The following is a 16,020-nucleotide window of genomic DNA, read 5'->3' as shown; positions in this document are numbered from 1 at the left end:
TTTCTTTACTTTTTGAACATGAAACAATATGATAAATATTTGCATCTGCTACGTCTTCTTTAGTTTCTAATTATCTTATTATTGCTTTATATGTTATATTTTCTTTAGTATTTTCATCAATCTTTGACTGTGCATTTATGTTGTGGCATTTGCTCCAGTGTTTTTTTAAGTTTTGTGCTGATCCTGAAGATAATTTATATTTATAAATTTTCCAGTTATAAATTTTCTTTTTACTCATTGTATTATGTGAATATCATGAATGTTATCCTTTCCAAATGTTTACCGATATTACTTTTTGAAGCACAAATTTTATTACACAGCTTGCATTGTACTTTAAATTTGCTTAAATATCTGAAATATGGGTTCAAGTCATGTTCAGTAATTTTCTTTAGTGTGTGTTTATGTGCGTTTATTAAATTTATTATCTCTGGATGTTTCCTTTTCAAGTGATATATTAATCTATACGCCGCAGATATAATACTACCGCAAATAACGCATTTCGCACATCCTTCAAATTTATTAAAATATTGCCATATCGAGTTATGACTCACTTTATATGACGTTTTAATTGTTTTATGATTGTTCAAAAATGTAATGTTAAGCTGTTCCAATTTACCATGCAAATTTGTTTTTTACAAATTTTGTATTCTGCCTTAGAATTCTCTAATAAAGTATAATGTTGCATTAAAAATCTGCGTAAGCCATCACTCAGTGTTGCCATTATGTCCTCTTAACATCACAAACTCTGTATTACTAAATATGATACAAGAACTATTTCATGAAGAACTATCGAGAAACATACCCAAGGCCGAAAACAAATTCGTGACGTGCTTTACTAAAATGTAAATATTGATATCATACAGTTTAAATATTTGCTTGATAGCCAGATTGTATCGCTCCACTTATAATTATTTAGTCATTATAACGTTAAATAGAAATATTACCTATAGTGAATATATTCATACAAAGATATCTTTAAAAAATTTTTAATTTTTAAAAAGTAAAGATAATTTATTAATAAAATAAACTGCATACTTCTTAATATTTGACTTAAAAAGATACATAGTAATGGAATTATATATTATTTTAAAAATAAGCGAAAATGAAAAATTGTATTATTTGGATGCACAAAAAATATTCGTTCAGTCGAGAAATTTAGCTTCTATAATTAGGAATACGTACTTTTTTTTTATTAGGTGTTGGAATTAATTCGTAGCGTTTTTAATGAAAGAATGTTATTTATTTCACATGAGCATTAAAAAATACATTAATGAAAGTACTTCCCATCACTTGTAAAACGCTACGAATTAATTCCAACACCTAATATTAAAACAGAACTCACGGTATAAAATTGCTAATTAATGTTTATTTTCTTATTAACAAATAAGCGTTACAGTTATTATAAATAAAAATAGCATAAATTTTTATGAATAATGTACATAAATTTATGTTAATTTAAATTTGGTAATTCAAGCTCAATTTGATTCTGATAACTTATATAATATTCTTTTTCAAGACTGTATCAATTTTCACTCTTTCGAGTGAGATTCCATTCCAATGAATTTAGAAAGTAGGTATACCTACGCGCAAACGACAGCTCGTATGGACAAAGAGAGAGAGAGAGAGAGAGAGAGAGAGAGAGAGAGAGAGAGAGAGAAAGAGAGGAAAAAAACGATGTAATTTCGGATCGGCGGGAACCGGCACCGAGCACGTTCCATCTTAGGATGCTCGCCTGATCCTCGGGGAGCCTCGCGGTGTAGAAACCGGTCAAGGAATGCGTGTAACGCGTGTACGTACACGTCACGCCCACTCGTCGTCCCTGTCACGTACGAAGGCTCAACGTTCGCATACGCGCTCCGCTTGCGGTCTACGCACGTGTTGCGCGTATCGCCGACATCGCCGTGCCGTATACACATTGGCACGCACGTACATACGTCGCACGCAGTGATCCCGAGTCCTCGAGTGTATGCGGAGCGACAACGGTGTGCTGTGACGTGACGACGCGCGCGCGTCGGAGACGTGCACGTGCGTCTCCGCGTGCACCGACACGGAACACGCGGCTGAAGACGATTGTCGGGAGCCGAGCGAGCTGCCAGGAAACTAGCAAGAGCGACAAGACTCGTTCTAGGAATTTCGCGGTGGGAGAGAATAGTTTGCCTCGGGATCTCTACTTGACACGCATCAAGATAAAGTAAAAACTTTAGTACTCTCGATACACTGTCGTATATTGTGTCTATTGATTATATATTGATTACTTCATAAAATACATTTCAGATACACTCACGTTAGAAGTAAACGCGCTAAATAAAAATAAACGCAAAATAACAAAAAACACGTCTAACATTAAACAGATTTATGCGTCGATATTCATTCGCGTAATTTTAACAGATATACTGACGGCTCTTCTAATCGTAAAGAATTATACAATCTTTTTTGTTCTTTTTTTTTACGAAAGCAGAAAGTCCAACATTTAATTCAATGTTTCTAATAACTTTACGTTACGATACGTATATCTATTCAAAAGGTCGCGTTACGCAAACAGAATATTTCTAACGGCGATAAAAAAGTGTAAATTTTATTAAATTATTTTCCAAGAAGTATCTTTCTCGTAGCTCCGAAGCTTTGCCCGGCTTGTGTAGCGCCTTTATTGGTACCAGCTTGCAGGCCAATGAGTCCCTCGCCAGCCCTTAGCTGCTCCTCCGTAAAAGCCCTCTTGTTCTCCTCCGCCGGTTTCGGACCTAGCCAGGGTCCGCGCCATTCCGGATGCTTATACGTCTGTAAATTAATACAAAAAGTGTATTTTTCATTCTCTTCTTTACTTATTTAATATGATTAAGAAAGTAATACAATCGTAAAGTGCATGCTTATTTTACAAATGTTATCTAAATACTCCTTTAAATTTATAAAACAAAATGCATGAAATTTGACATATATTTATCAAAAAGACATTTATCAAAAGGCTTTCTTGAAGGAATCTTCAGATTTTAGTGAATAAAGCGTGAATAGTGTAAAAAATTTAGTACAAAAGTAATAGGACGATTATCGTTAATTAATTACCGTCCGTCCAATAGCGAAGATGGTGTTTGTCACTTGAGCGATATTTTTACGTTCAATCAGGTCGACAGCTTGGAAGAGATCAACATCGGGTACTCCGTATTTTACGCAGGCTTTCTGGAACCTGAAAAGGAAATTAAAAAATTACATCTCTTCAATTCAAATGTATGTTATATAAACTTATAATAGAGAGGTAAAAAAATTTGCGTAATTTTAGATGTTCAATTTAATCAATGAAATATTTTGGAAAATTAATGTCGAAGAGATATCGAAGAATCTCTTTGAAGAGGAATTGTGGGGCTCGTGGAATCACGTCGAAGATCGTAGCAAGTCAAAGGGGAGACAAAGGCGGGGAAGAAACAAAAGAGAAGCACACTACGTCCAACTCCTTTATACGGCTGCTCGCCTGGGTGTCGTCTTGAGCTAGTGACGCGCTTCTATTGTTCGGTCGTTAATTATCGCTTGGTAATTAACGGATTGTGATTTATGCAACCAACTGAGAGTGCGATAAGGCGATGGCCTTTGTTCTTCGTGCCGCAGAAATGACGTGTCGCGTGTGCCCGTATACCAGGATAGCAGAATCACCTTCCGTTTCCAACGTTGAAGATGGCGATGCCTCGTCAATTACGCCTATCGCTTATCGCGAATGCGTTATTCCCGCAAAACGTTCGCGAGAGCGTATAAAAAATATGAGAATTAATTAAGTAATTTTACTGCAAATTTATTGCAAGTATGTAAAAAGTGACTTTAATATATTATGTTTGATTAGTTTCCCGCGTAAAAATAACACACTATATTGCATACGATACTAAAATGGATATAAATGTGCAGTATAGTGTCATTTTTACACGGAAAATTAAAAAACACACATATTAAAATTTATTACTCCCTTGATGAAAATAAAAATTGGAGCGTAAATCCGGATATAATGGGAGAATAATAGAAGCGTAAACGAAACTTCTATACTGAAAAAAAAAAATTTTAATTTCAAAGAAATATTTCTTTGCAATTTATTGTACACTACCGTATTTTCAAAGAAATTTTCATTGAAATAATTCCAAAGAAATAATTTTTTTTAATATGAGCAAAGAAATAATCCTGCATTCGTTCACGCAGAAGTTATTTTATCCTTGTTGTTCACCGAGTGTTAAACAAAGTTTAAATGATACTCTTTGCGCTAACCGCTGTGTAAACGAATGCACTCATATTTCTTTGAAATTAAAATTATTTTTCAGTATAGAAGGAACAATGAAATGTAAAAGAAACATTTATTCATCATCAGGGCCTCACGTACAATCGCCTTTAATATCTAGTTTATTCTATTTTATTCTATTTTATGGAAGATTCAAATTTTTCAATCTATGTATCTCGCACTGGCAGAACGAAAGGAATCCTATTTGATTGTAAATGTGAAAGTATGGAATGTTTTGTGAGATGGTAAATGTATAAAGACGAATAGTAGTACGAGAAAACGTCTGACATATTGGAAGAATTTAGCATGTGCCAAATATATCACATATACCAGCCTACTCATTCTGATGTGTTCCTGACGCTCGATGTGTCTTCCGCATATGAGGTACTGAATAACGAAGCGATTCATCGTGTACGATAGATATTAAACCAATTCAAGGGACAAAAGAAACGTGTATCCTTCTTAAATGAGACTTTATTTTTCACAATCTAAACGCAACAATATCGCGAAAGAGTAGAAAAATCAAAATATGCCTTTGTAATATGTCCTCTGATATGCAGGGACAAAGTTCTCTATTTAATTATAAAAGAAAGAATCAGAGAGAGCCTAAGAGAGTGGAAAACATAGGATTTTACATAGCGAATTCAAATAAACATATATTGAATAATTACATATATATTTAATTATATATTTTAAAAATATGAAATATTTGTAGTATATAAATATAAACATATTATTATTTATATTTACATAATATAAAATAGATCAAAATATATAACCATATATGAATAACTTGTATATATACTAATTAAACAACTACTGGACAAATGACATAAAAATCGCGAGGTATCGTAGGTATCTCGTGTGAAATTCATGTCGGAGGAAGAGCGAGAGGGAAAAAGTGGGAATTAAAAAAAATAGACATTATTATGTCGCGTGTTCCCGCAAGGCTATTTCGCTAGAATCCATGACCTTGCATCGATCAAGCGCAGTCCGCAACCTGTTGCGCTCGCCGAGCTCGTCGAGCGTGAGGCAGGTCAGTGCTTACGAGCGATCCGTTTATCAGAGTTGCATGAGGGGACTTCGCGCTGCGCTGCCGGTTGCAAATCCCTCCTCGCCGCGCCGCGCAGCGGTACATACATGTGCAGATCTTACCGTGCGTTCCGCGAAGACGCGACGCACGGTACGTTTCGCGCGTCAGCGGCGGCAACGATGGTCCGGTGGTGGCGGTATATCCACCTTCACCGGGATCATACTGCTCGCGTAGAAAGGGAGTAACGCGGAGTGGCCGCGCTGCGCATCGTTCGCCCCACTACCTCCGAGACGCGCTCTTAAACATTCAAAACGCGCCAAACGCCGAAGAAGCGCGACATGCGCACGCCGCACGGCAATGCGCCTGACGTGACGACGAGAAGCGCGTGAGCAGTGCAGGAGCCGCAGGACGTGCGCGATGCGACCGAAACGCGTAAGTGGAAACGTTTCGTTTCGGCGAAGCCGCGGCGGTGGGATTATACTCCATATTCTTATCTTTGAAGATCTCGAGAGGTGGAGCTTTCTTCGCCTTTCCCCTTGGAAGGCTAAACAAGTGATTACGTTTACATGGCACGCTTAATCGGCTTTAATAACATCTGTAGTTGTAAAACTGGCCAATCACAGTCATTCTTCAGAGGAATAGCTATGATTGGTCAGTTTCGTAATTATATACTATGTAATTGATCATTAAATTCATCTTTTACGCATGATACTATGATCTCTCTAGATCGATTTTTCGTATATACAGCAAGGCTTTTTAAACTTGTTAATTGATTGCAAGAGAAGTTCTTGGATCTCTCTCTCTTGAGCAATCAGTAGACTTGAAAAGGCTTGCCGTACGACACAAAAAATATCGGCTTTAGGCGGATTGGAAATTCATAGAGAGGATCGAGAAGAAGAACGCGCGCATTTTCTAAGGAAGGAGATGATCTAGGTAGCCATGAGTATCCACGACCGGAAGAGAGAAGAACCGTCATGTTTGCGGGCATCAGACGCCAATATCTGGCAACCAAAGGGAGTGAATCCCTTTTATCTTGAGTGACAAAAGGGGAGAATGCGGAAAAGCGCAATTTTACGAGCTACCCGAGGGTGCGCTTCTTTTTGCGTTATCCTAAAATCACCTCCTCGCAGGCAAATACTTCATCAGGATTGTAGCAATGTGCTACAAGCGTTCGACTTGGATACCCTATTTTCGGGTTACGGCCACGTCGCAGATATACATATTATACATACATATGTATATTGTGCCAAGCTGTTACTTATATCATCAGTGAAAACTAGCAACGCAAAAAGCTTGAAGATAAAAGAACGTTTAAATCCCGGAAAAGAAAATGTACACACATTATAGAATTTACAAGATATGGGAAACTGCGATTGCGATGATAATTAAAAATTTCCTTTGATCCATTTTTAATGAACATTTTCCGAACTAATCATCACTTGATAATTTGCACTGCGCCGATTTTATATGCAAATATAATTCAAAGAATTATTAATATATATAAAAAAAACATGAACGTGATGTGACGTAAGAATTCATGGCTTTCTGTCTTCCGCGCGTTCGGTAACGGCTACTCTACGCGTCTCTACATATATCTATCGGTGTTTTCACTTTCATCGCGCTCCAATGTATAGTCGATGGTCCCGACCTCAGACTTTGTCGGTTCTCGGCTGCCAGGCGAGCAGGATGCACTAGGAGTCGAGGGGTCCATCATCGCCGGGGCGTTTCGCGCCTAATCGCTCCGGCTGGTGATATTGCGCGACTCTCGAAACGAGAGAGTCTCGCGAGAGGGTCAACAATCTCTCGACTCGCGACGACGGTCCGAACGGTCGTTGATCGGCGTTGTCGATATTCCGCAGTCGAGAAACTGACGCAAAACACTGTCGATTGCGTAAAGTCGACGGCGGATTAGGGGACTATAAACGAGCAGAAGGCGCGTCGCCGAAGCGGGATACATCGCCGCGTCATCCTTGAGAAAATTATCTGCGTCGAGACTCGCTGACGGAATATCTTTTGTTATATTGAAAAAAATCATTAAATCTTAATGCACATTTCTTTGAATAATACAAACATTTAATTAAAATAAATAAATATTTATTTAAGAAAAAATGATAGTTAAATGAAATTAATAGTTTTTATATCAAATAAATATGTGCTTGCATTTAATGAACATTTGTAATACTTCGAACTATTCAAACAAAATTATTAAAATTTATTTTTTGTTTTTTACAGTAAAAAAGCGAATATTGAATTTAACGAAGTATTATAAAGTCTAATAAATACTAACATAGAAGTTACTAATTAGAAATACGAGTAAATTAATTTGATAATTAAGATAGAGCATTTCTCTCTGTTAAAAGCAGCTCATTATTGACAAGAAATTTACAGCAAAACTGATACTACTTTAGTTAATCTTACTCAAATGAATGTTAATTATTCAGAGAATATTTAGTGGATATACAGTTTTATTTCGTTGTTATCACATTACAGTGTTGCTCATCTATACTCTATAAATAATTTCTGATATTTTTTTGATCATGTTTATTGTTCTTCAAATTTATAATATAATACTCACTGATTAAGATTATCCATCATCTTGTAATCTCCACCGGAAGTATTGACCTTCGAGATCAGACCGGGTTGCAATTTATTCATGAGCATGCAGAGCAGAACACCATCCCTCAAAGCATCTTCGTAACTCACGCCTATAAGAAGCACATATATATTACATTTTATCATTTAGAATAAATAGAATATAATCTTAGAACTAAAGAAAAATAAATGGCAGCAATTTAAAGTCTACAATTTAAATAGAAATTATTAGATATTCAATTTAGAAAATTGTTTTATCAAAGAATAATTAAATGAACTAAATTAAATGAATTAAATGATATACATATACCTCCCTCGATAAATTAAATTTTTTTATTTTATACTGTTACTTTTTTAATTCTTTGTGATAACATGAGTTCACTGCCAAAATCGAAAAGAGCAACGTTTGGCTCCTTAATATGCAGGATCGCTTTTCCAAGTGAGTGGAACTATATTTTTAAACTTAAATTAATTCAATTTCTTAACTTAACTTTTATTAAGTTAATCCTTTATTCCTTCAACTTTTAACTTAATTTTATAAATTTTATAAGCCATTAACTTTAACTTAATTTAATTTAAAAAACACATTAACTTGCCCAATTCTGAGAAGAATCCCCCCTTACCTCGCACGTCGAGACCGTAACGAGACCGAAAACGATGTAAACATGAACGAGGAAGACGAAAGTGGTCACAACACTGAGAACAAAGGCGACGACTAATAACAACAAAAACATGTTACGAGTAAGAGCGAATGACTCGTCACTTGATAGCGAGATGTCGACGAATACAGACGATTTCCTCGACGCGTTTAAAAAATTCCTCCAAGAGAAATACAATCCGACCAATCTGGGCAGGTCAAGCGGCTAAAACCAAAGTCTCCAAGTCCACAGAATCGCCAGCCACTTATTCATCGCTGCGGGAATACGTACCGACCATAGGCATGGTGCAACCCTTAGACTGGCAAGGAAGAGAAAAGCTGGCCTGGCTGACCACCCCGCCGCCTTCGCTACCATCCCCATCGATCCCTGTGGAAGTCGACCCTGGACACGTCGTCGACATCCCGCACTTGTCGCGCACGTCTCGCGTCAGTATAAAGCCCGCTCGAAGGAATCCGCTGGTATGTATATATATATATATATATAATACATGTTCGATTTAATGGAAATGGCACCGTAAGGTGCATTAAGAAAAAGTAAACGCGCCTTTAAATTCAGGTATTTGTAATGAACATGAATTTATGAAATTTAATGTACTTTTAATAAAATTTTATGAAAAAAACATAAAATTTCATAAATTTTCATGAAAAATACATTAAATTTTATGTATATGTACACAAATATATACTTGTTAGTTATAAATACATTAAATTTAATGTAATATCATGAAATTAAGTTCAAATTGTGTAACTTAAAATTTGATGAAATTTAAGAACATCTCTAACAGTGATAGTACACTCGCGATAATGACGTTTGCACGGCTTAATTTGCCAAAATTATAACACTGATGTTGTATGAAACTGGCCAATCATAACTGTTCTTCCGAAGAATGGAATAATTATTATTGTATAATTATTATATAGTTTTATAATATTGATAATGTTATAACTTTGACGTAAACTGAGCCGTGTAAACATAATCTATATCATCTAAAAACAAGTCCCATCGCATGCTCGATGACTCTCACTTTCGTCTCCCACCAGTGAGAGAAAACTTTTGATTACGCTTATCCATATCCGCACACACATGCAGAAAAAATAAACACAAAATAGACGCAGCCTAACACAAGTCATTACTGTATCCCTCCAATTCACTATGATAGATTGACAAATGTTTACGAAAGTTGAATTCTCATGACTGTATAGTCTATCTACCAAAACGGTAGAAAATTATATAACATTTTTTTCACAGTATTCGTTTATCTTCCTTTATCTAAAACACCTCATTGTCAGTGTACTTTATTTGCATGTTGTTCATTATAAAATAATATAAAAAGAATCGTCGCGCTTATCAGCCGCATTTACATGGAGAAAGCCTCGAGAGAAAAGGAGAGCGATTTCGCCTGCGAAAAGAATGTTGATGACCACGGCGGCACCAGGATCGCAGAAACGACATCCTTCCTTCCCACGACCATCGCCGAAAACCGCGCGCGGTCCCCGGGATGCCGGGTGAGAGGAGCAAAGGCTTGCGCGATAGAGCCGAACTTTGATTTTCGCGCGGTGCGGTGCATCCGGCGGCGTTTTATCAACTCGCCACGTGCTTTCCCTGCCATCGGCCATTTTTTCGCTCGATACACCACGCGCTAAGTGGAAATGCCCCTACCACCATCCATCGCGACCCGCCCAGTCGGGGGGATCGAACGGATTCACCGCGAAATAATAACCGCGAACGACCGGGTTGGATGTGCAACCAGCGTTCGCTCATGGCGCCCCATTATGCCAAGAGGCAAGCCAAGGGGGCATGGCATTTTTTGTCACATCGGACGAAGAATCAGGAAAGGCTGGCCGCGTCTTGCCAGTGCGCACACTTTTTGCTCGCTTTGATCGGCGAACGCGACGCCACCGCACGCCGCCGCCGCCGTCGGCGTCTTCCCCGTCGGTGGCCGGCGGCCTCCGGCGCGTCCGGGCGTCTCGCCGCGACGCGATGCGCGGCCCGTCGCCATTCGAAAGACACGACGCGTCTCGGACTCCTAGGGACGCAGCCCGCCGCAAGAGCTGTGCGTACCACGTCACTGTCATTGTGTTTTTTTGTCGTTACCTCCCGCCGCCGCCGCCACCGCCACCGCCCCCTCCCTCCCCCTACGTCAGCGATACAACTAGTGTATCGATGTATCCAATCTATCGGCGCGCGACGCTGCCGTCGGCCGCCACCTCTGCCTCCACCGTTCCCACCACCATCGCCACGGCAAATTGTATCGACGCATCCCGAAGCAACAGTTGGCATAACTCCTCCCTCCCCTCGTACGAATTTTCCAATAACCACGAGAACGGATTAATCACGTCAATGCGTTTCCCCAGTGTCTAATTTTCGTCTGTATTATATAAATTAGCTGAAGCCTTAGAAAGTACACTCTTGCGTAACGCATAATGCATAATGCATAATGCATAAGAAAATGGACCGATCAAAGTCTTTCATTTTCTCCCTTTTTATGAAGTAAAAGTTCTGATTGATTGATTTTCTTATGTCTCATAAAGATTAAGCGTTATATACTTATACAAAAAAAAAAGTCTGTGTTCCGTCTTTTATATGTGGACGGAATCGCTTTGTATTTGGAGGTCTTTCTGATTTATTGTGTCTTATCCGATAGAAACACAGAAATAATGTCGTCATGTTCGTCGCAATAATTTAGATAAGACACAATAACAAAACCTTGCAGATAACTTTGGATCTCGTGAATAACTTGCTTTAGTTTATTAAAATTTATTTACTTTAAAATATAACATAGCGAAAATTGCGAAGCAGAGACCAGAAGTAATCCGATAAAAGTACGAGCACTAGAATAAAAAGTTTCGTCATTACAGGAGTAGGTAATGTAAAATAGCGAGTAATGAGAAGAAAACTGCACGCAATTTACGATTTTGTTTTATTCCTCTGAATATGTTACGATCGCTGCATTTAGATTTACATGAGAATATCAACTAATTTCTCACATCTATGATTTCCTCTTAATGTTATGTATTTTCTATATATTACAGTTTTACATGTAACATTTACTTTCAAAGTACATTCTTGACTTTAAAGAACTCTTCAAAAAACTTGGACGAAATTTTTCTTTCTATTTATAATTCACAAAAGATTTATAAGAGAGAAGTGATTTTTACAAGACCGAATGATCATTGATTTCTTTTTATTTCCACAGAATTACAGAATCAGATTTTTACGGATTCTGTGATTCCAGCGATAAGAAAATTTCGCAAGAACGTATATTTTAATTCGAAAAATCTTGGGAATAAAAGAAACAATGACATTTTCAACGATATGCGAGAAGCAAGACATTTGCTGTTGTGACGCGATAATAGAATTTTACGTTAATTATGAAGTTTAGAGGATTTTCGGGCGCGGGAGGACACGTGCCAACTGTCTAAAAGACTACTAGCCTGATCCTGCAAGGACGACGCGTCACGTGGTTTTGGATTGGTGGGGATCGCGCTAAAACGCCTACCCCGAAATCTGCTCGCCTAGTAAGCGGCTGGTCGTACACTTGAATTCTCGATTGACGAGCTATCGACAGGCGATTGGTTCCGGATGGCCTATCACATCCTATCAATCCTGATCAACGCTAATTATTACGACGTGGAAAGCGACGTTCCACTGATTGTCGCTATCAAATTTCGATACGATCCAATTTAGTGTTTCCGAAGACGCACGTGTCATTTTTTTCTTCCCGGAGTGCTCTTTACGGCCATTTAATTAAAATTTACTTTTTCGAGATAATTTGGAAAGAGAATTGATCGGAGAGAAGAACGAGACCTGTTGCTTGTTTTGTGTAGCGCAGGCGGTTCTGTTGGTATCAGGGACATATTACGCGCTTCCGTTCGCGTTTCCGTTTTCTCCGAACCTCCCGTTTCACTTCTACACTCGAGTCTCACGTTCCTCAGGAACCTTAGGGACAACCATGGTCTCCTCATGAACGAGACGCGCACGAAGTGAACGCCAAAAAGCGAGAGACTAACTATAGTATAACATGAACAAAATGTAATTTCTATGATAAAGTCTATTTCTATGATAGAATAAAAGTTTCGCAAACGTTCTTTACAAATGTATAATACGCATCTAACGAAATTACATTCTTAGAAATCACGTATCAAATTTTATGCTTAGAGATAATTTTATTACTATAGTGACATTTTGTCTTCCATGAATTTAATTATTCAAGGCAGAATTCTAATCTGAGACATTTTTATTAAAACAGATTTGTATAAAATAGAATAGATTTCTATTAAAAGAATAGAAAAGAATAGATTTATGTAGATAGAATAGATCTATTTCTATTAAAAGATAAACTTTACACGGAGATAAACGTAAATGCATTAGAACTCTAATAAATTCTATGGAATTAACAGGTCCATATAATGATAGACGTCTATTTATATAAAATTTATTTTACTTTTCTGGTAAATGAATAATCGTCATATAAAGCCATACCATAAGATATCTTTTACATTTCGTAAAGCAAATTTTGAGAGTGTTCGGGCCTATTAATCTTGAAAATAATATAATTTATTTTACTGTAATAATTATTTAAATGAATATTTACTATAATTGTAATGTACTTTTCACCTTAAACTTCTCGTATTTTAATTTTCAAGCAAATAAAGTTTGTCATAAGAATACAAAAATATTTCAAAATAAATACTTTGATTAATCTTGCAAGGTAAAATAAATTATTTATTTTTCTCCGTGTACATTTTGCAAAAGCAAGTAATTTTAATTAACGAGAAATTTCTTTACGTTCATAGCAACAAGTATCTCACTTGTTACATGTTACCGAAGATGTGTTTCTTTTTAATCTTAAAAATTTTTCACATCCTCCAGAAATCTTCAAGAATTTCAGTTTCAGATCGAATTTAAATAATCTCAAGACACAAGGGAACTATGCAAAGTATTTCAATGCAGAGGCGATATGTATTTTTATTTCTCCACGGGTGCTGCGGGATAAATGCTGTTTGCATGCTGTACGCCTCCGCTTTTCCATGATATCCAGGCAGCATCCGGCCGGCGTCCTCTTCGACAAACAAATGCGCGGGCCGGTTGTCCCGTTGGGGGATAAACAAGCGTGACATGCTGATAGGTTCCTGGTAGTGTCGAAACGCGGTGAGATGTCGTAAACCCGAGAAGATGACAGAAAATCGATAGCAGGTCGCCTTCGCGGTCGTCCGTCGTCGCGGCATCGACGTCGTCTTTGCCAGTTTTTCTTCCCGCGAACGGTCCACACGTGATGGTGGCCTGATCGTTTTCAGACGCCGTGCGTCTTCCTGCTGTCTTCGGGAAAAAATCCCGGAACGCAACAAATATGTATCGGCGGATCGGGACTATTCCCGTGGGTGATACTATCCTGCTACGTTGACACGTCACGGTCGTCATGTTGGGAGGATTTGACGTGAAATCGATGATACGCCTCCGATGCGTCCTGTTGCCGTCCGCGGCTATCAAAAATTTTTTAACGCCATCGGTAATGAATCGTGTACCGAAAGATTTCGGTGTCTTCCCGGCCACGGGCACTGAGAGAGGTCTCACATTAGAGAAACACGTCAAACTGCGGATATACTATTATCCGAGCGACCGCGTCTTCTATAATAGGAAATATATTAGATATAACGATGACTTTTTTTAACATCGATAATATTAATCGTCAGCATTATCGTTTGATCATCGAAAACTTGCTCTTTGTGCTTTAAACGTCTAGCAATTATCTTTATTCTTAGTTCTTTATCTTAATTACCGGCAAGGAGAAAAATTAATGCTTGCGAGAATCTAACTTAATTTCTATAGAATATAGTCAGCTATATTGCTATTCTACGATAAGTCTCTCTTTCAAATCTGTTGTAGTGGCTGTAAAATGCATTTTCCGACGTTCCCTGCAACTTGTTAGTAATTATATTAGTTAGTAAATTTTTTGACAGCTTATTCCGAAGCGAAGACCCATTGGAGAAAAAGAGACGCGACGAGCGCGCTTGCGTCACCGTCGTATCGATTAAATGTCAGATTCATGTCATAAAGACGTCACAGGCACGGTTTTCACCAGGACAACATCCTGCGCTTGAATTTACGACCGCCAACGTGGCAACAGGTCTCGCGGGAACTCAACGCCGTTCTACGCAGAATCCGAGATTCCCGCCACACTTTCATGTCGTTTCTAACACACATCCCAAAACGAGAATTATCGATGACACATTAAGATGTATTCGCTCTTCATCTTCCATTTATCTATATGTCATCCATTAAAACCATTAGATCCATTTAAACCGGGGTTGGTTGAAGACTAATGTTTTTTTTAAGAATAAAATATTATGTTTCTTCTTAAATATGTTTTTAACGCTTTAAAGCCTGTTCTACAACGTGCATTTTGTTTCCTGTTTCTTGTTTTTTGCTATTTTTTACATCTTGTCTTTTTGCCTCTTTTCCCGTTTCTCGTTTTTTTATCGCCCGAGATAAAAGTTAACGAACTTCGGAAGAAACAAGAAATACATAGCAAGAAATATGATTGTCAATAAAACGGTCGCAAAGAGGGAAGAAAGCAAGAGATAAAGAGTAAGAAATGTCAAACAAAGAGAACATTGTAGAATAGGCTTAAATATGCTTTAGACAGTATTAAAAAAAAAAACATATGTATAAAACATATTAAAAACAACAATTAAGCATGTTTTAAAATGTTTTTTACCAATCCTGATTTAAACGTATTTCATAATTAAAGTTAATAGATGCTTTAGTTTCTATTAAAAATTTTTTATTTTTTTCTACTTTACGTTCACGTTAATTTCTTTAATTATTGTTAGAAAACGTTTTAAAAACTGTTGACATTGGACGCTTTAGTTTTTTCCTACTATTTATTATTTATTATTAAATTAACCCCCTTGCTCGCTTCCTATCACTTTTATCAATGTAAATTAGAAAAAAAATAATTATTATAATTTTTTTAATATATATATATATATATATATATATATATATATATAAGTGAATATATATATAAGTAAATATATATATAAAATGTAGATTCAAAAATTTATATTATTTATTGTCTTCGATGAAATATAATAATTAAACATATAAAGATGCTCGATAGCTTTTAGATATGCATTTTCCTTTCACATTAATATTTCACATTGATCGCCACCGCATTACGCCAACACGAAAGAAATCACGCAGGTAGCAATGCATGTCTCTGTCGCATTTCCTCCCTCCTTCTACCCCTTAATGCGCGCGTGCGCCTACATTACCTATAATTCGCGGCGAACCACCTGTTGATTGTGCGACGCTCGTAAATCTAGCTCGGGGCTGTAATCCTGGTAGGCTCGTCTCGGAATGACGTCATTGACGATCTCTTGACGGACAACTGACACTCGCGGGCCGTCCTCGAGTGATTGGCCGACCCTCATTGCTCGTCGCCCAGCGATTTCTTTTCATATTGAAGGAGTTTTCCTTACACCCCC

At 37.4% G+C, this 16,020-nt stretch overlaps 1 protein-coding gene across 1 annotated transcript in view; it reads right to left on the bottom strand.

The window, feature by feature from the left end:
* Nucleotides 1-2,207: 2,207 nt before the first annotated feature.
* The window catches only part of LOC105143804 (muscle-specific protein 20), a 33,649-nt gene continuing 19,836 nt past the window's right edge, over nucleotides 2,208-16,020 (bottom strand). Inside the window, exons 3-5 of the mRNA XM_011052305.2 lie at nucleotides 7,855-7,984; nucleotides 3,058-3,178; nucleotides 2,208-2,775 (exon numbers count right to left, since the gene is read on the bottom strand). Coding sequence (XP_011050607.1) covers nucleotides 2,584-2,775; nucleotides 3,058-3,178; nucleotides 7,855-7,984 — 443 coding nt within the window. The 3' untranslated portion in view covers nucleotides 2,208-2,583. The remainder of the gene's footprint in view (nucleotides 2,776-3,057; nucleotides 3,179-7,854; nucleotides 7,985-16,020) is intronic.

Source organism: Acromyrmex echinatior, chromosome 5, assembly GCF_024713525.1.
Source record: "Acromyrmex echinatior isolate Ae372 chromosome 5, ASM2471352v2, whole genome shotgun sequence".
Lineage (NCBI taxonomy): Eukaryota > Metazoa > Arthropoda > Insecta > Hymenoptera > Formicidae > Acromyrmex > Acromyrmex echinatior.
Note: the sequence above shows the minus strand (reverse complement) of the source record. Positions and strands in the feature narration are given on the sequence as shown.